Below are 24350 nucleotides of genomic sequence, written 5' to 3'. Positions count from 1 at the left end.
GGGGGGGCGAGCTGCATCCTGGGAGCTGTAATGCAGGGGACAGGGCGGCGGCGGGGCGGCCCGGCCGGTGTCCTGGGATGGCAGCCGGCCAAGGCGGGCGCCGAGCTGCAGCCAAAAACGTCGCCGAAAGAGCCGGCTTTACCACACCGGCACGGCTCGGCGTCAGGTGCCGGCAGCACCGGCGGGTTTTCAGCGTCGTCCGTTGCAGGAGCCTCACAGGCATAACTTGCACTGAATCCAGCGTCTGCGTTGCAGTATGCTGATAGTTATCAACTATCGCCACTGCTGCAATTGATTAATAATTGGTATGATGGATAATTATCCGCCGGGCCTAAGGCAGGCAGAGAAAGGGCTGCACGGGACAGGGGTGCTCAGCAGGGTACGTGCCACCCTGGGAGAGCACGACAAGGAGCTGTTGTCTCTTGCTGAAGAGACGGGAGGAATTGCATCAGAGCAACGGTTTGGGGCAATGACTGATTTTAGTAATCGGGAAGGTTATCATACATTGACAAGGAATAAATAGAATTTACAGCAGAAGATAGACTTTATCTTGCACCCTCCTGTTGCTTTACTTGTGCAATCTGTTGCTTTGCTTGTGAAACCTTTCACTCCTCGAAATGTAATCGGCACATTTTAAAATGCCTATTGAACATCAAGTAGGAACAAGTTATTCTACCTTAGCAATTACAGTTGTGTAACCAACTAATGTAGGCATGGTGTAGGAAGATTTTGTACTCTTCATGCAGACTTAAGGGCATGACTGAAGTCAGATTACACAAGAATACATTTTAGTGTGTTAATGCATTTACTTTTCTAAATGGTCAACACTTAACGGAGAAAGAAATTTAATTGAAAGTGACTTAACAGCACAGAAGTGCTCAACATACATTATGTGAATGTAGTGATCTGCCAGGGAGAGGAGAGCTGGGAAGTTGTGCCCTGCTTTGGTTGAATAGCTTAAATGTCTGCCACCTTCCCTCCCATCAATAAATTCATACCTGCAATGCGCTGTACACATAGATACTCTCCATAACATCGTCCTAAAAAGTATAAGGTCTGGCTGTATCATCACATAGCAGGGATGGGAATTCCACAGATCGCAGCTCATTGATACGTCTGAGAACCCCTTTCTGTGTCCTACCTGGAAAAGTTTTACTGAACTTCATGAATCCTTCTTACAGATATTTGCATGTATGCAATCATATGACTGAGCAGATGCTGATCAGATAGTTCTGTCTGCTTTCATAGCACTTTTCACAGGCAATAATTAAAAAAAGTTTAAAGCACATATTTTCATTTTATTTACTAGTGCTTCACACACAAAGACAGGCATTCTTAAGTCCAGCTACGAAAACACTGAGGTGTCATTTTTTTCAGTCTGCTAATGAAGCGCTAGTGATGAAACACACTTCTACCTAGCTGACAAATTTTATGTCCCTTTTAACTTGAATTCTTTGAGGAACAGAGAAGATATATGCTCTGTCAACATGGCTAAGTTTAACCTAAAATACCCTCTAAAGTACTTTGCTAATACTGTAGTATCTGGAAGCTGCAGGCTTGTCTCCAAATCTCAAATTGCAGGAACTGAATAAACACTTCTAAATTTAGAGAGGCAAAGCTATCACTAATGGGTAAGAGTTTGCTTGTGATACATGGCAATGACAGAAAAAAACCCCAACCACAAACCAGTGAATCATTTCAAACAGTGCAAATAATCAGCACAGCCGATGAAGAAACGATAGATGGCTGCTACAACGTGAAGTCAATGTACCATTTTACCATAACTTCCCAATGTTTTTGCTGTGTAGACACTAAATTGTCCTCTTAGGGATGATACTTCATATATGCTTGGAAGCAACAGCAATGAAATCGGGAACTCCAGCTTTTGATGTGTATTTTACACATATATCCCCTCTCCTTGTTCCCTCTGGTGGATGCCTTCTCTCCATGTTTCTCATCTCCTGCCTACTTCTCTCTGGTGTCTGTGTGTCCTTTTTCATGAAGTGCTTGGGTATTCAGTCACCCCTGAGTCTGCTGCCTCCATCTTATTTTTTCTTTTCCTGCTAGCCTCTTTCCTTTGCAGTGTGGCTTGACGGTTTTGTTAGGTCATGCTAGCTCCTGGCTCTTGCAGGAGGATGCCAGAGGCAGTAGCAGAAGGCACAAAGGCGGGATGCTGAAAGGCCACCTGCCCCTGTTTTCTGCTTTGGCTCTGAGCAAGCTTTGTCACATTTGTTGATTAAAGGCATAATGTGGAAAGCTCAGTCAAGAAAAACATTACTAAGTATCTCAATGTGACAAGAATGCTATAGGTATATATATATTTAATGTACCTCTAGCAGTTCTGACCTCAAAGGCATCTTAGCTTGCAAGTCTGTCTGGACGGACAGTGGGAAAAAGATGAGGTACTCTATCACAAAAAAAATCCTGGAAGCTATCAGTGCAGCTGGCATGGATCGCATTGTAGCAAGGTGAAGGCACATGGGGACAAATGATAAGGTTTAGGTGAGCCACACTGTGGAATACAGCTTAAATAATCCAGTTCCACAATACAAATAGTTCTATATCTTGGTATCACATATCCCTTGTTAGGAGACAGAATTAAAGCTGACATGCATCTTGTATTTCAGCTTCAACATAACATTACTTCCAGAGATAATTTCAGATTTACCTGGTCATGACTTCAGAGATAATTTCATATTCACCCGGTCAAATATACTGCAATGTCTTGCATGCAGAAGAGTATCTTTATAGGAATATTAGCATCAATAAGCTCTGCAACATGTACAGTCTGGAAAAGCAGGGATAGATTTTATTGGTCTCTACATCTGTCACAAGCTAACACTGCAAAATTCAAACACACACAGAGGCATATATAAATATATATGTGTATATGTGCATCTGGATTTTAAATATGCATATACATATATATATATACATGCACTCGTTTTAATGTTGGTTTCATTTGGTTCCTCCCCCATATTCACACCAACATCTTTCTTCCGCTTCTGTGTGCTGACAAGAAAGAATCCCTGAGGAACTAGGAAAGCTGAGAATGAGAGTCCTTAAATAACTCTGCATAATTTGGCACAACTTCAGGGCCATCAGAGTGGTAAGGTTAGCCTCCCCTCCCTGACTTAATGATTCTTAGCTGGCTGAATATCTTCTGACCAAACAATTTCATTGACCAAGTGGATCCAACTGACCATCCTTCCAGACACATTCTAGAAACTCCTTCTGAAATGTCTAAGATTGCCATCTGATTCCAGATGGGTCATACATTTCTAGTACACAGCAAAGGCAGCACATGTTTGTGGGAGCTGCTTACTCATAGTCTTACTCAATGGGACTGCTATTTTAAGATGCCTTGAAGAGCACAACTTGATACAGCTCCAGTATTCAGATTGATTTATCCACTGAATTTGTTCCCGCTTTATGCTAAGGAGGCTCAATACCATAAACTCAGCCCAACAAGGGAAAACAAAATGCAGGCAAACCTTGCAGTAAAGTTCAGAGAAGTGAAAGCAATCTAAGATCCTTGTGATGTGAACCTACAAATGTAGTTGACCATTGTCCGTTATCATATGGGGAAAAGAATCAAAAATGTCTATTGTACACTCACAAATGCACTTATACCTACTAAGAAAAAAGAGGCTGCTTTCCTGTGGCAGAGAACTGGGTTATATAAATACATTAGTCACAGTAAAGCATGCACCTGCTTACAGTATGGACTGATGGACAAATACACCCCTCTTGACCTTTCCTCCTCTAACCGTCTGCCCACTTCTGCAGCAATGCCTTGTCACTACAGGGGTTCTTCTGAGAAAGGCAGGATGTTGCTGTCAGCAGTGGCAGGCAGGACTGGCAGGCAGCCCGAGTGCAGACTGTCTGCTGAACCGCAAACACCTGCAGATGAGTCAGACACCTTGCTGTGGCAACACAGATACCAGGTCAGGCAGCATAGGGCTAATGACAATCTGACCCCAAATAATGAGAATTTTTTAAATGTTTATACTTTGTCTTTGGGCCTTTTGAAGTCTGCCAACTCTTTTGTGGTACCGGAATAATTTCAGTTGAAAAGCAAATGTTTTCACAGTAATGCATCACCCTTTTTGGCTGATCAGGTGGGGAATTCACTTGCTCCTTAACCAACCTGAGAAAAGCACAATGTTCCTCTCCCTGTTGCCATTCATTTCCTTATCCCTTCCTCTTCCACACCGCCTACCTGATCGCCTGTTTTTCGCTGGTCCAGGCTGTGTAACAGACTTAGAAAATGAAACAGGGATATCCAAGAAACACAAAACACCATCCTAGCAGCTTCTTACAAGATGCAACTTGTGCAGGGATAGGTATGACTACATGGTGCTTTGAAGAGAGAGGCCTCACCTGCATGCTGGGGCCAGCACTGTCCTAGAGCTGGAGTACCAGTGCTGGGACCAGAGCACCCATTGCAGTTGACCCCAGTGGGCAAAGACCCAGCAGCTGGGGAAAGAGCGATGATCTACTTGTTCATCAAAGCATTTCATTTCATGGTACATTCAGATCCTCTCCCTTAGGACGGGATCTGTAGAGCAGAAGGGGCTTTGCCTGGCCTGGAGAAGGTAGTCTGCTGGTAAATCCCATTTTCAAGGAGAAGAACTGGACTCAACGAGGGGCAAGAACCCAAGGTGTAAGCCCACTCTCCTTTTCCAGTTTCCAAGTACACGCCTGGCACTGCTACCTAGCTTTACCTTGCAGGTTCCTGCATAGTTTGTGGGGTTAGATGGGACTATAAAACAGCTGGGGCTATGTTTATTTACTCCATGGTGAATAATCCCTTTCAAGTGGTACTAGTGACAAATTCAGCTGATGGAAATAGTCTTCAGGCCTGGGAGAAGCACAAGCCAAGACAGAGTTCTTTTCAGACTTTATTCTCCTCTCTCTCATGTCTGTTTTTGGAGATTCCCTGGGTACCATTTTATGATGGTGTTACCAGAGTCCCAGAGTTGGAGCTCCAGAGTCTCTGAGTGCGGGACAGTGCAGGGCACACACCGTCTCACCTTCTTACAGATCCACTGAGTTCAAAAGAGATTTTTGGATTAGACATACAAGAAGACAAGCTGCCCGTACCAAGCCACTTGCAAACCATTGTCAGGGAGCAGCAGCTCTCTTCATGGCCCAAGACCTCCATCATTGCCATGTGGGCTCTGACTCCGGGCAGCCAAAGCCCCTGGAGGTGTGGAGAGACATGTTCAGGGCTCTGACAATCCTCACCACCACTGGAAGGACAAGGGAAGAATCATTTAAAATAACCTTTTGGCCATTTCCACTCCCTTTGCCTTCTTTCATGCTTTATTGCAAGGTGAGGCAACACTGCATCATACCACACCCAGACATTCAGTGACACTGTATTTGTACTATAAACTGCTACTTTATGTTTTACTCCACCAGATGTTTCTGTGCCTCTCATCAACAACAAGCCATGATCTTATTTTCCTATTCCTTTAGTTAATCTGTTTTCCACCTCATAATAGTTTTCTAAGCAAAAGCAGGCAGAAATATTAGGGATATTTACTCATCTACAACAGCCTCAGTGTAATTGTATATGTAGTTTCGACTGAAGCGGAGATGACTGTATTACCACTGTCCCTCATGGATATGTGTGTGGAAAATATCATCACCGTTACATTTTAATTGTGCTTGTTCAAATTTCGGTAGAATTCGTCCCTCTGAAAACAGCTTCTTTTTATTTCAGATGTGCATTTTTTTCCAAGTATTGAAAAAGAGATTTCCAAAGCAAAACACTAAGCAGCTTAAAATCCTGTCTAAGTAGCACCCTCTAGTGTAAACACGCTACTATTGCAGAAAAGATTTCATGTTGGTGTATGGGCTTTTTTCAGAGGAATGACATGGAAAGTAAAGAGAAAAAAAATATCATGAACTCCTGTAAAACCCATTTCATATCCTTAGGTCTTTCCTTGTTTAGCAAAGCATATAGTTTATGCTTAACTTGGAGCACCTACCTTAGTTTTTTAAAGTAATTTTGTAGGTAACATTCTTGACCTTCCTTATGCATCATTTATGATTTGTTTTATGTGTGTCCTATAGTTTCATTTATTTATTTAAAACATGGGAATAAGATAGAAAGAATGAGGTCAGAAAATTAGCACCTGTTGAGCTTACAGCATACTGAGTCTTCAAAAAAGGAACTAGAACTGACAGAACACTTTTTTTGGTGAAAAATGGTTTTTCAACAAGAATCTCCCAACTTTCCCATCTTTCAGAAAATTATTTCAAGAATATAAAATGTGATACAATTTTGCTGGTGAAATTGCTGATGTGATTATGCGATTACTCTGCATTATGCTGCAGAGTTGTAAGCAAGTACTGTAAATTAACATAATGGTCTAAATTAACATAATGGCACTTAAGTACTCTCAGGCCCTTTGCTTCATTTAAGAATTTTTATGTCAGCAAATGGTACACCTGTGCCATGTGGATAGAGAAAGAAAAGTGGGTATTTTATAACTGAGACACAAAAGAAGGAAGTCTAATTCCCCTTCTCCTGTGTAAATCAGTCAGGAGACCTAAATGAAAGGTCCTGAGAAACTTTCTGTGATTTAGTGATACAAATGCAATATTAGGCTAAGAAAACTGTGAACACAATAAATCTTTTCAGAGTGCATGACAGGCAAATGTTTCTTAACTCCCACAGCCTTGTAAAAATGCACAGTTCAACCACCCAGAGATTTTTTCCAAAACTGAGTCCACTTAACTATTGTTGTTAATGAAATTAGTTTTGTCTCATTCCTTGTTTCACTATTTTTCCATTTTAATGTATCTCCTCTTCTGTCTTTTCCTCCTGTTTTCTTTGTTATCCTCCCTTGTTATTTGCCGTTCTCCACTCTTCTCTTTTTTAATTCTTTCTCCACATAATGTTTTTGCTTTTCCCTCCAGCTTCGATTTCTGTGTGATTTTCCCTCAGTCGCTCCTCATATGAGATGGTGCATTTCAGCTCTGACAACAGTTAACACTAATCCATCCATGTCATCATACAGTAATTTAGTGTAGAATATAAATGACAGGGTGCTTTTCCAACTTTTAATATAAATGGTGTCTTCAGTGAGCCAGTGTTTTCCTGAGAACTGCCCATACTCTGCAAATGACAAGTGAGAGAATAAATAAAATTCACGCTGTTTGAAATTCATTCTGTACATTCTGAAAATGTAGCATATCTTCCCCCAGCAAATGTCCAGTTTAAGGGATTCCCCCCCCCAACACTTACCAAGGCAGATTAATAAATGAAGCCTTTTGGTATGATAAAGCACAGTCCCAGCTGAAAGTTGGTCTGTAATGGCTATGGGGTCTCACATTCCTTTAGTCTGGTTGAGCTGGTTATCAATTTCCTACTTGGGCTACTAGAAGAGAGGCTTGTGCTCTGAGCATTACTAATTTAAATCCATGTCACACTTTGGGTTACTCACAAAATCTGTCTTATTCCTGACATAAATATATTCCTTTACTGCATAATGTCAGCCTAAGTTGCCTCTGTGATTGTCACAGGAGTTGACAAAAGCAGTATAATCACCTTTGGCTTGCCACAGAGAACAGGTCCTAAATGCTGCCCATCAAAATGTTTCTGATTACGTTTAGTTGCAATAGAAAATACAGATTAATCCAAACTGCTGTGTTTTGCCATACTATGGACCAGCCCTTCTAGTCATTGTCTGGGAGTGAAATTGCCTTTTCCCAGTCCCAGTCTCTGGCATGCTAGGATATTCAAGAGGATCTGAGGGCACAATTTGGTCTTCATTTCAGAATCACTGAGGAAAGGATGGATATTCTTACTGCTCTTCTGTAGTGCAGGATTCCCTTATACAGGGGTCCTAGTGTGGAGCTTGTGAAGAAAGGAATATCTTATGGCCTGGCTTCATCTTAGGCACCGAGAAATGGAGAGTCAGACCTGCACTATGTATCCTCCAGGATCCACTCGAGGCAAAAAGATGGTGGGCTAGGGGAAAGGGATGTGCATGCTAGTGACACAGTCCTCAAGAAGCTCTATAAGGGCTGCCTCCTTGCCTCTTCCCCAAGGTTAAATCCTTTGTCTGAAATCACTGGAAAGAATTAATTCTAATGGGACTATAGTCCAGAAATAATGATGCACAACACTGTGTACTAGACTATACATTTGCTTCTCCTCTCTATGGCATCCTATGCAGCCATACTACCAGTGTGAAATGAGTATCAGCATCTTGACAGCTCTCCATCTGATTAGCGGAAGAGTGAATTTTCTGGTAAAAAATGCCTTTTGAAGGTAAATCTAAACTACAAGGAATACTACAATCTACTGTGTTATAATGCACTGTATTACCATTCAATAGATTGAATCTGCTTGCAAGGGCAAGATAGATGAGCATCAACTTTCACTTCAAATTATTTAGCTGTGAATAAAAGGAAATTACAAGTTGGAAAATACTATTTTTCTCTAAATGACAGGATTACTGAGATTTTTCTGTGAATCAAAGGAAGCATCTTGCTCATCTTTCCTTTGGAATCAGAATCGTGAACTCAATTTCTCAGCAGACAGAAAGTTTTAGGAAATATTCTCTGAGGATTACAAAATGGAGCTATACAGTGGACTACACTAGGATGAGCATTTTTGCCTTCAGTATTTTACATTTATGATTGCATCGGTACTGTAAGAAAGCCAGAGCTACAAAAACTTTGGCTAGTGCTCTCCTTATTAGTTAAAAAGTGTTCTATTCTTATAGAAGTCCTAATGCAAACTTCTATAACCTTCCAAAAATGAAAATACACCCCTGAAAACAGTCAATATGCTTTACAAATTTTGAAGGAAAACTTGGGAAAGTAAAAATGTTTTTCTTGCCATGTTAAAAGACAAATGACTAGCTTCCATGCCCATGCTCTCAATTCCCATGAAAATTGCAAGCCTGCAAATACCATTCCCCAAGTGCTTTGTATTATGTTATTGTTACAGAAGGGATTACTTTTCATTAGCTAACCCCTGGCAAGAAGAAATCTTAAACCATATCACGTGGGGTGAGGAGACAGTGAAGGGTGTGATTCACAATTTTTGAATGCAAAAGGCTGGCATAAAATATAATGCTGTTCAGCGGGCAGAGCCGGCTCATTGTTCTGCTGGTTTCAACATGGCATTCCTTTCTTTCCCTCTCTTTTTCTTTACGCCTTCAGATTGTGAAACATCAGTTGATTTTTTCCATAAGATGCAAATAGTTTTATTAATTTATTAAGAAAAGAATAACCTGACTGGCAATTCCATTGCTACAGGCTGTACCCCTGACCATTAGGCAGACATCAGATCTTGTAGCCATTTTATAGCAACATTCCTGAAGAAGACTGACTTTCTTTGGCTCTTTGGAGCGATAAAAGGATAAGATACATTTACTGTCCACTGCTGTTCTGGAAGACAGATGTAACCCCTTGAGAAGATGAGAAAGTATTCTATTTATTTCTAGCAGGGCCCCACTGAGTCTGGATCAAAATGATGAAGAAATTATTGGCTCTGTAGAGATAAAAACAAAAGGACATTTGTCACATGCACGTTGCATTGACATTTTAAGCAGTTATACACTCCTAGGAATCTCAATTTCATTTTTCAGAATATACTTTATAGAAATATTTTTTACAAGAACTTTATTTTACAGAATAAGGCATTATTATTTCCCTCTCAATATTAAATAGCAGATGAGATTATTATGCATACTAACAGTGCAGCTAACACCATTTTGGTTGTCCCTCAGACTGAGCATCATGTGCTATGCCATATCATTTGAAAGATGACAGCAATGGATGGAGCCATGTTTGGAAATGAACCAATGATAGCTGGAGCTGCACTGCATAAATCTCAGAGATCCACATGTAAAGCAGAAAGTATGCAGTAATTCTGTTCTGTTTTAAAGGACTCAAATTGTGCATGACTCTTCTTCCTTCGGGATAGCAGGAAAAAGACAAGACTGAATGTTAATTCTCTCTTTTTATTTTCTGCCAATGACTTCAAGCTCCATATTGGCTATTTTGTCTTCGGGTATTTGCCTGCATTGATTCTCTACTGCTCCATTAAAGGAATGTTTCTGTTATTTCCCAGTGATAGCTATACCTAGTTTCTCCTGAAGGAAATAAAGCCTGTCCTTTCTTATCACTGTACAGGCTGGTTCATAGATTATGAATGAGTGATGAGTCTCACCTGGTAAGTCCCAATTTTCAGCCGGGTATGTGAACAAGTTCTGATGCTGGATCTTGGGCTACTCCAACCCACGTTTATCTGAGAACAGTGCAGGGATGATCGTCGGCCAGCGTGTCCAATCTTGAAGATTTCTTCAGAAAAGGATTATTTGATACTGTGTTTTTAGATTCTGCTGCACACTAATGCCATGCTGTTTGGAAATAAGGCATTGGAAAGATTTTCTAATGAGGGACAATTAGAAGAGTGTGGTTTGTTTAGCAAGGCAAAGTAAAGGTTGGAAGAAGAAATGACTGCTGCCTATAAATAATCCAAGAGGCAAGAAGCACAGCACTAGGGAAGAAAAGCATTTATGCAAGGTAATGAAAACTATTTGCATACAAGCAAAAAGGTATAAAGGGGTACCAATATGTATGGATAGACTGGAAATTTGATGAGGTTGAATCACTTGGGCTGTCAGGCTGATAGCAGCCTCTGGGGGTGAACAGCAGATACAAAAAAACCAAGCTGTATTTGCAATTGCATTCCAACACATTTATGGGAAAGGAGTTTGAAGTGGTGCCCAGCTAGTGAGGATGGGATCTGTGCACCTGATGGGTCTATGCCAATTCAGCATCCCTGACACTTGCATCTTAAGAAAGGTCTATCAGTGAAATGGAGAAGGGGACAGCAGGAGAAACTGGTGGGCAAGACTGGATGACACCATTGGCTGTAAAGCAAGGAGAAACATAAAAGCCACGAGAAGGAGCTGCAACTTTCACAAGTGCACTGGGATAAGTATGCTCTCTGTTCACAGAATTACATTAAAATCATTTTTTCCTGTCAATGCCAGCTGAAAAATGAAGCTTCAAATGAAAAAGGCTTGGGAGACACTCCTACTGAGCAGCTGCAGCAAGATGTGCAGTCAACCAGGCAGTATTGCTCTACTTGCCTGTAAAGGAGGCAAAAGCCTCAAATTTCTTTAAAAAAAACCAACAAGACAGTTTGCGCCCAGCTAGGCTAACGAGGAGGAGTAAGGGAAGGTGGCAGGGCCGCCATGGCTGGATGCACTCCCTGCACGCCACACACGGAAACCCTGGGCGGCACGACCCAGAGCCCGCGGATGCAGCACGCGAGGCCAGGCCTGCTCTCGGAACCGGGAAAGGGAGAGCCAGCCCGGCCGCGGCCCGTAACAGGCCCGGCGAACCTTCGCACTCCCCGCTCTCTCCCTCACACGGAAGGGAAAGGAAGCCGCGAGGGAGAAGGGGAGAGCAGGGCAACCTGCTGTCTGATTGGATAGCACTCCTGTCAATCAATGCCCTCTGCCGCGCGGGGCGGGAGGTTGTGCGCACGCGCGCGCCTCCCTCCTCCTGTCGTGCCTGCCTCGGATACGGCAGGGGCTGGTGCGGGGGGGGGCACGTCCCCGTGTCACGTGACTGCGCGGCGACCGTGGGCGCGCGGCCGCCTCGCGCATGCGCATTCGCGGCGGGCGCTGAAATTCAAATCTGAGGAGCGGTTGGCGTGGGGTGGTGGTTTCGCCACTCTCGGGCGGCCTGAGGGAGCGCGAGCAAGCAGCAGCAGCAGCAGCAGCGATGGATCCGTTCACTGAGGTGAGGGCATGGCGCAGGCCGGCCCCCGAGCGGTGAGCTGTGGAGGGGGCGCGCCTGGGGCTTAATCCGGGGCGGGGGCGAGTTGTCAGGGGCGGGGGCCGCAGGGACAGGGGGCAGCTATGGCCGGTCGGGGGCCGCAGGAGAGCGGCTCCTTGTGGCCGGGCTCTAGGGGCGGAATAGTTTCTCCCAGCCCTGGCTCCTGGCTAAGGCCTGTCAGCGCCCCTCATCCCCGTTGACATTACTGCGGGGGGTTGTGGGCCTGTAGCCAGCCTCTTTCCCTTCAACGGGGAGGCGCTTCTCTGCCCCCTCGTCTTGCTTGTGCTGGCACCTCCAATTTTGTAGCCGCCCAGGCGTTTGTGGGGCGGCAGATCTCTTCCAGGAGAGGGCGGAGGGGTTATTCATGCAAGGGTTTGTGAAGGAGAGGACCTTTTCTCAAGCGGGCTGATACATGACTGCGTTTCCTAGCGCTTTAGTGTTTGCTTTTCACGTGAGTCTGGCAGATAAGGTTTTCGGTTGAAACAGAAGGGACCCTGGAAGCTAATTGGAGTGGTATTGACACACATTGTGCCTGCCATATCTAAAGGTCGAGTGTGAAGTTTGCGACCATCTCATTAAAAATGCGTCCTATTTGACTTTATTGCTACCTGTGATCAGTCACTTTCATTGGCAGGCACAGTTCCTCTTTTTTAAAAAAAAAGTAGTTGTCAGGGTGGATTTGCATGTGTGTGCTTGAGTTTTACAGAGGCAAAATTGTAACAAAATGAATGGAACTGACTGACTTGAATCTGTATGCAGGTTGGAGTTTCTTAAAGATGCTGTGCTGTACTCTGATTTTATGTGTGACAGATATAAAGCTGTAGAGCTGTCTTGTGACTGCTTTGAGAAATGTCATAGTAGAAATGGCTTTCAGTCCACAGCCTGCCTAAACAGAAACCTAAACTACTTTAGCAAAAAACCCAAATCAAATATGTTGGGGAAATATTCTCTCCTCCCCATGAAAACAACCTGTATATCAAATTGATGTACTTTAAATAAATTGAGTGCCCAAAAAAGGAGACTGCACAGATATGATTTAAAAAACTGAACAGAAGGTATTGATCTGAACATATTTTCCAAATCTGTTATGCCAAGGCAGATTTACCCTACTCCCATGTAAAGGCTTGCTAAGTATAAACATCTAAAACCTCCTTCCTTAGTTGCTAGTGAGTGACATGATCTGACTAGTCTTAAATAAACTTCAAGTCCTTACTACTGAATCAAGTTTAAAATGGTTTTGCACGCTGGGAGATATTCCAACCTCAACACGCCCTTCTTGTAGATAACTGACTTTGAAAAGTTATGACCAACTGTGAGGCCACTCCTCAGAGTAAACTTTATTCAAATGTGAGCTTGTCTTGCAGAGTGCTTAGAATGTTGCCTTATCAAGAATGTTTATGCTGTGGAGGACATTGCACTGTTAGTCAGATTTTTACACAATATTAGCGTATTAGTATTGAAGTTTAATAACTTTCCTCAAAAAAGTTTTCTGAAAAGGAAGCTTTTTACCACCTACTATGAAGTATTTATGTTCTGTTGTTTTTTTTTTCTTTTAATATAACCTTCCATTAGCTTAACTACTTTCAGATAATCTTTGACTACAAATTACCATGCTCTTGTTACTTGCAGGGAAGTGGTGAAGCCTTGTTAAGTGTTGATTATGTAAACCAGTGTAATTTGATCCTTAATTGGCCAAAGCATGCTGTTAATTCAGTGTTTGCTGATCACTTTACAGCAACAAATTTTGTCCCAGTCTTACTGAATGTAAGCTCAAATAAATCTTGCTCTAAGATTCAGTGGAATGCTTTCAAATCAGACAGTTCTGAAATAATGTTTCTTTTGATTAATCTTACAAACAAAAACTAATAACCTTCTGAATCTCAACCAAATTATTAATACAGAACGCACTGAGGAGATGGTGCAGTGAATACTTTTTTAGGGTCACAATGAGCATACTATTTGTGAATCAGTTTATAGCTGACTGTATAATTCACATTTCTTGCACAAAAGGCTTTGTGTTTGGTACTACAGAATGTTACAAACAGTCTAGTTTATTTTGCACTTTGAAGTACTTATTAACATTCGTAGAGCCAAGTATGGTTTCCTAGCATGAAGGATGACAAAAGAGAAGTGAGTGATGCAATTGCTCAGGGGAAAATTTGCATATGTGAAGTTTAGAGTTAACTGTTCCTTCAATCTCATGGATAAATTTGCTCCCTTTGCTGCATTCTGCTAGTTAAAGCAGGACAGTTAGAACAAATTCTTCCAAACACATATGGGCCTGAGTATCTTCTCTAATGCTGCTAAAAATGTACTTTAAAACATAGTTTTTTAAAACCAAGATTCCCCATCAACATTTAAAGTGGGAAGGCCTTTTCTGACTTTTAGAAGGTGCTTCTACAACACAAACAGTGATTCTCTAACTGCAACTTAGTAGTTCCCAGACTCCTAGATGTAATGAAATAGCTACGTCCTACTCTGAAACTTTGGCTGTCATCAGAACACTTGGAGAATGTACTTGTAGCAAATACCCTGTTGATGAATTTGAAAAGTAAGTCTCAAGTTCTGGTGACTGGCTTACTCATCATGTGTAATAGCAGAGTTTGAATTATGGCAGTTGCATGGAAAACTTGAGAAACGAAAAGCCAATAGGAGCTGGAGTTAAACAACAGAGGTGTGCATTCTTGGGAAGTCACATCCTATTTGTAATAACTGAAACTCCATTTTACTGAACTAGCAAAACAAAGGAATGTGACTGCATTTGAATAGAACTGTAGGAATACTGTTGTGGGAGATCTACTTAACTTTGTGCAAGAAGAACAGTTAGTTTATAGAGCCTTTAAGATTTTTTTTTATGTGGGTATTACCTGCACTTTGTAGCTCTGCCTTCTGGAGGTTGAAATAAGGAAACTTGACTTGTCGACACAACTAGCATTGAAGGCACTCCTGGCATTTCATGTTGTCATCCCTCCCCACTTTTTTTTTCTTTCTTCTCCCCCCAAATCCTCCTTTTCTATGGAAGTTAGGCAAGCTGATTTTTGCTTTCACAAAAAACTGTTGAGATTGACGTTCCATTTGTCCTGTCTTGTCCTACGATGGAACATTGTTAAGACTTCAGCCTTAGACAGTTAAAAATGTGAAATGTGTATTTAATTGTTGTGCAACAGGACACGTAATGGCTGGCACAGTTCTCACAATAATTTATGTGCCACGAAACAAGTGCAGTTTATATGCTTCCCTTTAAAGGCCATTAGTTCAATCACACAATTGCTTGTCTCAAAAAGCCTTAAAACCTAGATCAAAGGAGTAATTAAGTATCTTTCAGGTGTGATCAAACTGAGTGATAATGCAGTATTTTAAAAAAAACAAAACACAACCTTGTACTTCATCCAATTATTTAAAACTTGGATGCTATAAGGAATAATTTTTCCACTAGTGTGGAACATTTACTAAAACAGCTCTGTGGTATGGAATATGATCATAGTATTCAAATTTCCAATGGATAGGGAATGAAAGAGAATGTTGTTAGGTAGCTTAATTGGTATATCTTTATATGTTCCTTTGTATACAGATATATTGTGATAAATAGCCTGTTTATTAAGACAACTAGTTATAACATCAGTCTATTCTTAAAACTTAAGCTTGAGGAAGAGAAATTGACCTTTTGATTTAGAAGGTGTAATAGTAACATTTTCTTAAAGTATTAACAACCATACATTTAATTTGTTGAAATTTTTGTTATGACCACTTGGCAACTACTTCAATGTTGATTATTTTCTTAGAGGGTTAGTGCTAATCAGGTGATTTGACGATGTACTTTACCGAGGTGCCAAAAAAACCCTACTAGCAGGACTTGACAGTTCAAGACTGTCATGTGGTGATTCAGTAAAAAAAAAAAAACAAAAAACAACAAAACCCCCAAAAACCTACTTTCAAATGTTTTTGATTACTTCAGGCTCTGTAGAAGCCTCTTGTCTCTCTCTCTTTCTCTCTCTCTCTCTCTTTTTTTTTTAAATTCTGCCATTACTTGTGTCTCTTTAGCCCGGTTTCCTTTGAAAGCCAAGCTAATGGGAGACACTAGTTGATTTGATGACTGGAACTGGCTAGCTACACCTCTTCTTAATAAAAGAGTAGGTGTCTCAAACTTAACTGCTTCTACAATTTTCATGAAAGTTTGTGGCTAGGTGAAAAGACCCAAACCATTGCTTCTGTGAAGAAAATGCTGCAGCCTATTGTCTGTCTGGTAGGCCAAAGAACTTCAGATAACCTGCAAACATGTTCTGACTGGCCAGATAGCAAGGAGGTAGCTTGGAATGTGCTACAGTGTAAGCTACCTTTTATTTAACAGGTACTTGTGGAATACGGGAGAAGCTGTGGGCATTGCAATAGTGAAATCAAAGCATGGAGATCGGAGGTTATCACAGTGAGAAGAAGGAGGTAGACAGAAAAAACATGTAGTTGGCAGGGTAGAAAGCATGTCTTGTTTGTTCTGCTTTCAGGAGGGACAGCCAGTCAGAAAACCAGGCTTTGAATATTTCTATCGTGTTGCATTACAGTAGATCAGTTGGCAACATCTGAGAGCTGCGCTTGTCTTAATGTAGCCTTCACTATAAATTTCTGGTATTGTGGATCTTAGTATATGCTATATAAAATTCAAACATTTTTAATTTGAGCTATTACTAGTTAACACACTTATTGCAATGTATGGTAACACATGATTTATTGACTACTCAGAAACTCCTTGAAAGAACCCGTGCCCGGCGAGAGAACCTGCAGAAGAAAATGGCTGAGCGGCCCAAGACAGGACTGAGACCCACGATGCAGACCAAGAGGGTCAGAGAGCCTTTGTTAGAAACTGGTAACCAGGCACCTCTTCCTGGTGAAGAAGGTATTTTGCAACAAGTTTAATAAAGATTGTCTTTTGATATAAGTCCCATCTCCTTTTTTTCTAAGGGCAAGTGAAAACTCTTTGTGTTTATCTTAAACATTGATGGATGCAGTTACCTGACCACTGGGAATGAATACGGCTAATGTTTAACTTAACCTGAGAGCAGATGCTCTAAGTAATTAGTAAGTTATTTAAAAATAACTGTATAATGCCAAAGATAGTGCCTTGTCCTGGGTAGAATTTGGGAAGGGCAGTTTTTGGGGAGGCATATCATTGCATTACAGTTTTGTGCTGTCTCTGAAAATATTTTAGATTGTTTGAATACTAATTTGCTTGAATACTCTGACCTGTACAGCGAAACCTGGTACAAAGCCATCACCATCGAAGAGGCTCTGCCCTAACGATATGGAGACTCAGGCTTCCAGTTCGGAGAACATACAGCCAGTTCCCTCAAGTTGCACAAGCAATCATTATCCTGAGATGACTTCAGAGTTGCATGTAACTGCTTCTAACAGGGCTTCATTGGTTCAGCCTCTTGAGAAAGGAAAAACAAACACCAAGTCAGAAACTCCTGCAGCCCTTTCAGTCAAAACACGTATGCAGAAATTGGCAGAACAGCGACGCTGCTGGGATAGCGAGGGTATATTCCGCTTGCTAAGCATTATTGGTATTTCTCAGCATTTGCATTGATGGTTATGTTTGCTAGCAGAAGATAATTTTGTGTGTGTGAATGCTAATGTTTTTGTAAAGAATTCTTAGACAGCACTGGGGAAGGCCTAAAATAATGAAACTATTGACTGCAGCTTCATTTTATACACATTTTTTTTCCCTACTAGTGTGATACCTTGCTCATAACAACAGTGACATAAAACTAGTAAACTGCTTGGTTAGAAATATGTTGTCTTTGCAATGAGCTTTAATTTGACTTGATTAGTCTCAACGCCTTCAGAGCTAGTAGCTTAATTCTGTTCATGGAAAGAACATCTAACTGTTGATAAACTTAATACATAGCAAAATGCAAAAGATGCAAATATAACTCAGTATATTTTAGTAGCAAAATAAATGTGTTTTCTTTTTCCAGATCCCTCTGAATGTGTTCCTCTGTCTTCCCTCCAGTCAAAAGATCTGTCTGTTTCTCCACCTAAGCAGACATCTAGTGCCCTGGTAAGTGATACCCCTATTGGGAGAAGAGGCCGTTTAGCTAACCTTGCTGCTACAATTGGTTCCTGGGAAGATGACCTAAGTCATCCATCTGCAAAGCAAAACAATGCACAAGAACAGCCTGGCACTACTTGTTTATCCAAATTGTCCACTACAAGTGGAGCATCTGCTAGAATCAATAGTAGCAGTGTAAAGCAGGAAGCTGCATCCTGTTCTCAAAGGCTTGTTGAGGCTTCTATTAATAAACCAGCAAACTCAAAGATAGAGGTGAGTGTCTGATTTAGTTGCTTATTAAAAATTGATTTGAGTATTGGGGGGACAAATGTTAGCCCATAAGTGTTTAATCTGAATTTAAAGACTTGGTGTGAGCAACCTTAGCCTATTTACAACTTTTGCTTTATTGCAATCCCACATGCCCTTTTCTAATAGCAGACCTGAAACACCTTAGAATCCCTTTTATTGATACTTAAAGACGAGTGTACTTAAGTCGTGTAGAAGTTGGTGTCAAAGTAATTGGTTGCTGCCCTTTTGACCATGAGAAAGGGGCTTCTTGCAGAGATACTGGGTTTCACTCTGTAACTTCATGTAGTTGCTTGACTTAAACTGTAAATATTTATTGCTGTATGAAAATTTAGTCAGAATGCTGAAATTAGCAGTACCAGATACCTATTGTTCAATTTATGCCATTTATGAAATGACAATATCTGCCATGTGCAGTCTTGTTTAGGGAAATGTGGGAAAGTACCTAAAGTAGCTGGCAAAAGTACCTGGAATCAAATGCTGAAACAATTTGAAATACTGGATAAAAGAAATCTACAAAAAGCTTATAGCACTTGTTCTCAGCTTTTTCTATTGTTGATGGAAGAGGTGTGTTATAGTATGCTGTGCAGAATGCTTTCATTCTTTTTCCTCTTGAGAGAATAAGAATGTACAGTCTCATCTTAACATTATTCCTTTTTTCCTTGTTAAGGATTCAAACAATTTTTTAACACAATCCTCAAGAGTCACTGTTCCCTGTTCTAAAGAATCTGAACTACGACAACAGTTAACAGAGAATCCCTGCAGCCCTCAGAAAGCTGAAAAGCGTACACAAACAGCAAAATCAACTTTGCCTCAACCAGTTCAGTCCAAAGTAGAGCCAGTCAAAGGAACACATGTGCAACTTGAACCTAAGGGTAAACCCACAACACCAGGTAAGCTGTTTTTCAGCTTCAATAAATGTTCATTCAAATTAGGCTTGTGTCCTGTGTTGAAAACTACATATTGATTAAGAATTTATGGTAACATATTAGATAATGCTTATTTTGTGCTGTAACTTGCGTAAAGTCCCAAAGAGCTCTGTGATAATGTCATAAATGAACACCTTCCATATTTTGCAAGGGTATTTTCTTGGACACCATTTTAGTAACTCTTGAGCAAAATCAATGTAACTTTTCTCTCTATGTAAAAATGTATCCTGGTAGCATCAGTTAATTGAGACTATTCAAAGCTTCTTTAAAATTGTTGGATACTATGTGTATCCAATTGATATCAGGTAAAGAGTCTGCATATGTTAGAACAAATCAAAGCTAAATGTCACATAGATGTTCTAACTTTGCATAGTGTCTTTCTTTTCAGTGGTAGTATTTGTGTTGAAGCAAGTGATCATGCCCAGTTTTAAATTCAACTGCTTCAGAAACTTGGACTAATAACTTGAAGTCTTTGAAGCTATGGCCAGTAGAGCAACCGTGTGTCTCTATGCTGACCATAAAAGACAAGCTCAATAAAGTGGGGCGGATGCCAAACAATGTATCTGCATTATGTACTTGAATGCTCATTTACATGAATGATGCAAGTGAGGCTGGTTGTAGAGGAAATGTTGAGAAAGCAAGCCAGTTTAAATAACTGGTGGATCACATGTGGACTTTAAGAGAAGGACATTTATTAGCTCTGATTTGCTGCTTTAACTTCAGTGTTCTGTTACTGTGGTGATTTGCACTTCAGGTTTAATTTGTATAAACTATAACGGAGCAAGAGCTGTAAAGGACAGCCTAATTGCTTCATTGAGAACGTTCAGCAGGATGCAAAATTGCAGTGATTTCTTTCTGTGGTTTTGAGAGTTTCTTTCAAGGCAAAACAATTGGTTTTGTAGGGGGATCAGGAATTAAGCCCTTCCTGGAACGCTTTGGGGAGCGCTGTCAAGAGCGTAGTGCACGGAGTCCTGCTACGAATACTTCAGGGTGCAGAACACCCATTGTTACCCCAAATACAAGGACAATCCAGGAAAGGCTTCTCAAACAAAATGAGAATTCCTCTACTGCCAGTTTAGCACTCCAGCTTAAGCAGGTATGACTTGCTATGTTCGTAGCTTGCTTATAAGCTTGGGGAAGATTCTTACTGGTCTGCACCTACCTGAGGAATTTGAAATGCTTTGACATCTTAAAGCTGTCAGCTTTTCCCCTGTTCCCCTTTACTTGCTTAGGAACGTGAACGAGAACTTGCATGCCTTCGTGGCCGGTTTGATAGGGGCAATCTGTGGAGTGCAGAGAAAAGTGAAAGTTCGAAGAGAAAACTTCCAGAAGCTAAAATGGTAATGTTACCTCCATGTATCAAAAGATGATAGTCTGTGAATTGCTTTAACATGTTCTGAACACAGGGACAGATGTGCAAATGTAAATAAAAGATAAAAACATATGCTTTGTGAATGCCCAGGCTGTGCAACACTGCTTGTCAAGTGGTTTGTGTGATTATTAACAAATTATTAGATTTTTTTCCTCCTGCAGAATCAATTAAGGAGACAAGTGGTGCTGCTTTGAGCCAATTGACTGACTTATTTATTTGATAAGTGCAGGTTTTTTATATTCTGTAACTTTAAAAACAAAAGAAAGCTCCTTACACATACTCAATTTAGTATTTAGTACTTCAGCTGAATTTCTTATATAAATAAATAGGATCCTTCTTGATATTGGATAGGCAACTTTTTTTTTCCTAGCAGGTGTTAAAATGTGTTTCTGTCTGGCAGTTTTTTTAGTCACTTTGACCATTACCTCCTGAATGTACTATGGTTTTATTTTTGCCAGGAAAGCCAATCTCAGGCTAGTCCAAAACATCCTCCTAGTTCAGATGCCACTGCTTTTGGATCAGCAGAAGACAAACCAGCAGGTGACACGCAAGCGAAGTCTCCCAGTGTGGAGTCTTCAGGTAAGAACTGTCACTGCCTGTGGCTAATACTGGACGGAAGCACTACCCTTGACATTCATGAGCAGATAGAGGCGAGTAGCACGCACTGATGTATAGAACTGGACCTCTTATTTGGTCACCTCTTATTTGTCTAAACCTTCTTGTGTGATGATAATACTCTGCACTCCTATACCATTTGAAAGATTGGCAAGGCAAGACCACCTTTTCGTTTCTCAGTGGGTTTACCTGTATTTTATACTTCCATGTATGATAAGTGTAGGGAGAGTGAATGAGAATTGTCAGTTACAGATTTAATCTAAACTGTACCTGAGTATCCAAATTTCCCCAATAATCTAATGGGAGGGAACTCTTCCTTTGTCAGTACCCCCTTATGCTATTAATTCTTAGAGTAGCGCATCTGAAAATAATTCAGAGATGCTTGTGACATCCTTTGTGGTGCTTACTGAATTGTCCTCGTTTTGGCTGGGATAGACTTAATTTTCTTTCTAGTAGCTGGTATAGTGTTATGTTTTGAGTTCAGTATGAGAAGAATGTTGATAACACACTGATGTTTTCAGTTGTTGCTAGTGTTTATGTTAACTCAAGGATTTGTCAGCTTCTCGTGCCCAGCCAGCAAGAAGGCTGGAGGGACACAAAGTTGGGACACAGCCAGGACAGCTGACCCAAACTGGCCAAATGGGTATTCCATATCATGTGACGTCATGCCCAGTATATAAACTGGGCGGGGAGTTGGCCTGGGGCAGGGGCTGGATCGCTGCTGGGAACTAACTGGGGAACTCGGTTGGCAAGTGGTGAGCAATTGCATTGTGCATCACTTGTTTTTAGTATTATTTTCATTTTATTATTGTTGTTGTTATCATTATTAGTTTCTTCCTTTCTGTTCTATTAAACTCTTCTTATCTCAACCCATGAAGTTTTACCTTTTTTCTTCTGATTCTCTCCCCCATCTCACTAGGTTGGGGGGGAGTGAGTGAGTGGCTGCATGGTGCTTAGTTGCTGCCTGGGGTTAAACCACAACATGAGTGGAAGAGCCTCCAGTTCTCTGTGAAAAAAGAGTGAACTTAGTTAATGCTTCTTATAGGCATTACGGGCAAACAGGCTATCAAATGTGCTTCTAGCAAAACAGGATGATATCCTGCTGTTGGGTTTTGGTATGGTGGTTTTTGTGTGGTGGTTTTTGTTAATTTGTTTTTTAAATTTTCCCTCTTTGGTCTCAAGTGGCTGCACTCTACTATTGTTTCAGCATTGTTTCTTGTGCTATCAGCTTTCTGATTATAAGATAGAAGTCTAGCTGTACAGGTTGTGGAGGGTATGTATTCTAATGCTTTTTTTTTGACAGCAAGCTAACTGGAATACTTAATCTAGTAGGCTGTTTGTAAGTTGTCAGCTGTACTATCAAACCTCCAAAAGTCAATAACTAAAAAAAAAAAAATAGAAAAATTCAAAGGCTAGACATAATCTTCAGTGACTTCTTTTTTATAAACTACTTAGATGCTTCTAAATGTGAAGAGACTGATAAACCCAGTCTTCTGAAGACCACTGAGCCAAAGAGCCTGCTAGAAGTGATGTCTATCTCAAGACTTGAACAACTTGCTGAGAAACCGAAAGGTTAGTATTGAGTAGGTATATATTAATGCACTTAGCTATCTGTTGCCACTTGTCCAGCAGAGTGTTAATATCCTTCAAGTCTGAACAATTAATTTGCCATACACCTGCTGGTGCTCATGTGTGTTTTGTAACAAGGTTTATGTAAAACAAATCAGGAAACTTCTTTTATCATTATCCTTCTCTCGTGACATTCAAGTCTTCAAGGAATATTAAAATGCTGATACTAAAAGTTTATTGCAAAAGGACAGAAATGACTGCTCGACCATGGGACTTGCAGTTAAGTTTCAGACCTGTTTGAACTAAAATGTTGAAACTTGTTGAACAAGTGCATCTTTTTATTCCCTCGCTGTATCAATTATGCAGTATATGTGATAATAGTATATTAAAATAAGGATGGAAGTATACTTTAGAATTCTATATGCCTGACTATAATAAGGGCTGTTTAATCAAACTTACCTGAAAGACAAAAATAGTTGGCTTACCTGTTAACATCTTTCTGCTCACTTAATGTGAATGAAGAGTTCAGTCTTGATGCTACTAATATTTTATAAACATCACCCTTCAGATGAAGTATACGAAATTGAAATGAGTGTGGATGATGAGACGAATAGCTCAAAAGTGATAAATGAAATTTTTGAAGTTCTTCAAGAGGATGGTCCAGACATAGAAAAGCTGAAGAAAGAAATGAGCATGAGCTTGGAAGGTGAAAGTGAGGAGGAGGAGCAGGAAGAGTCACTGAATATTTCATCAATGTCTCTGTTAACCCCTCTAGTGGAATCTGTTGGTCCAGAGGTAAGCGTTATGAGGAGGTAGGGAAGGGCTTGTTTATCCCATGGATGTACAATTTGTTTGTGAACGGTGATGTTTTGTTGTTTTGTGATACCTGGGCAAATAGAGAAGTTACAAATGACACTTTGCTGATGAAAACATAATGAGGTGAAGTTATTTTCCTCTGAAAATAGCATAGCATATGGGATGCTCTGCTAAGCAAGTGGCTTAACTTCTGCTAAATCAAGCTTGAGTATATACATCTATTACTTGTGCTGGACTTCCAGTGGTATACATGCATTCAGTGAAGTGGTTACTGATGAAAATCTGAAGAGAAGTAATTATGTAATGTACCAGTTTGGAAACTAAGGGTAAAATCTTCTTGAGTTCAATGATCTATTGGTGTCTTTGAAATAAATAAATTAGCTTGCTCCATGTCCTAGGAAATATTTGTAAAATGTCTGTTAAATAGTATTAAGCAGCCTCCAAATTTACTGTTTATATGCAAAACAAGTAAAGGTGAGAGAAAACAGATAATGATTAATGTAGACAGAAATCTGTAATATAACCTGTTCTTCTTCCCAGGCCTTTGTCTCTCCTTGTAAGTCAACTGGTGAAGGTAGTAGTATCAGTGATATAAGTCTGAAGTCTGAAAAGTTCCAAAGGACTAAAGTCCCCAGGGCAGAATCCGGAGACAGTATAGGCTCTATGTCAGAAGATCGCAACCTTCCATATAGGTAATAAACACAAAACCCCACACCTGATTCTCTAAGTGTACAAATTAAGACACTGGCTTTCTTGACTCTTCTAAAGAAGCATACTGCTTAAACTACAAACAAAGCTTTTTTCTAAGATCTCTGCCTTTATCAAAGATTGTCTCTGTGTAATCTTTATATTGCTTAAACTTAAAATGAGCTGATAG

At 40.6% G+C, this 24350-nt stretch overlaps 1 protein-coding gene across 1 annotated transcript in view; it reads left to right on the top strand.

Annotated features, from left to right (window-relative positions):
* Positions 1–11769: 11769 nt before the first annotated feature.
* Positions 11770–24350, top strand: part of ANLN (anillin, actin binding protein) — a 29888-nt gene continuing 17307 nt past the window's right edge. Inside the window, exons 1-11 of the mRNA XM_010582600.1 lie at positions 11770–11787; positions 16558–16711; positions 17067–17351; positions 17793–18139; positions 18843–19065; positions 20004–20197; positions 20334–20441; positions 20932–21052; positions 22544–22660; positions 23226–23452; positions 24014–24165. Coding sequence (XP_010580902.1) covers positions 11770–11787; positions 16558–16711; positions 17067–17351; positions 17793–18139; positions 18843–19065; positions 20004–20197; positions 20334–20441; positions 20932–21052; positions 22544–22660; positions 23226–23452; positions 24014–24165 — 1946 coding nt within the window. The remainder of the gene's footprint in view (positions 11788–16557; positions 16712–17066; positions 17352–17792; positions 18140–18842; positions 19066–20003; positions 20198–20333; positions 20442–20931; positions 21053–22543; positions 22661–23225; positions 23453–24013; positions 24166–24350) is intronic.

The sequence above is a fragment of the Haliaeetus leucocephalus genome, unplaced genomic scaffold (assembly GCF_000737465.1).
Source record: "Haliaeetus leucocephalus isolate CR32 unplaced genomic scaffold, Haliaeetus_leucocephalus-4.0 Scaffold83, whole genome shotgun sequence".
Classification (NCBI taxonomy): domain Eukaryota; kingdom Metazoa; phylum Chordata; class Aves; order Accipitriformes; family Accipitridae; genus Haliaeetus; species Haliaeetus leucocephalus.
The sequence above is the reverse complement of the archived record's forward strand: the minus strand, read 5'-3'. Positions and strand labels throughout refer to the sequence as shown.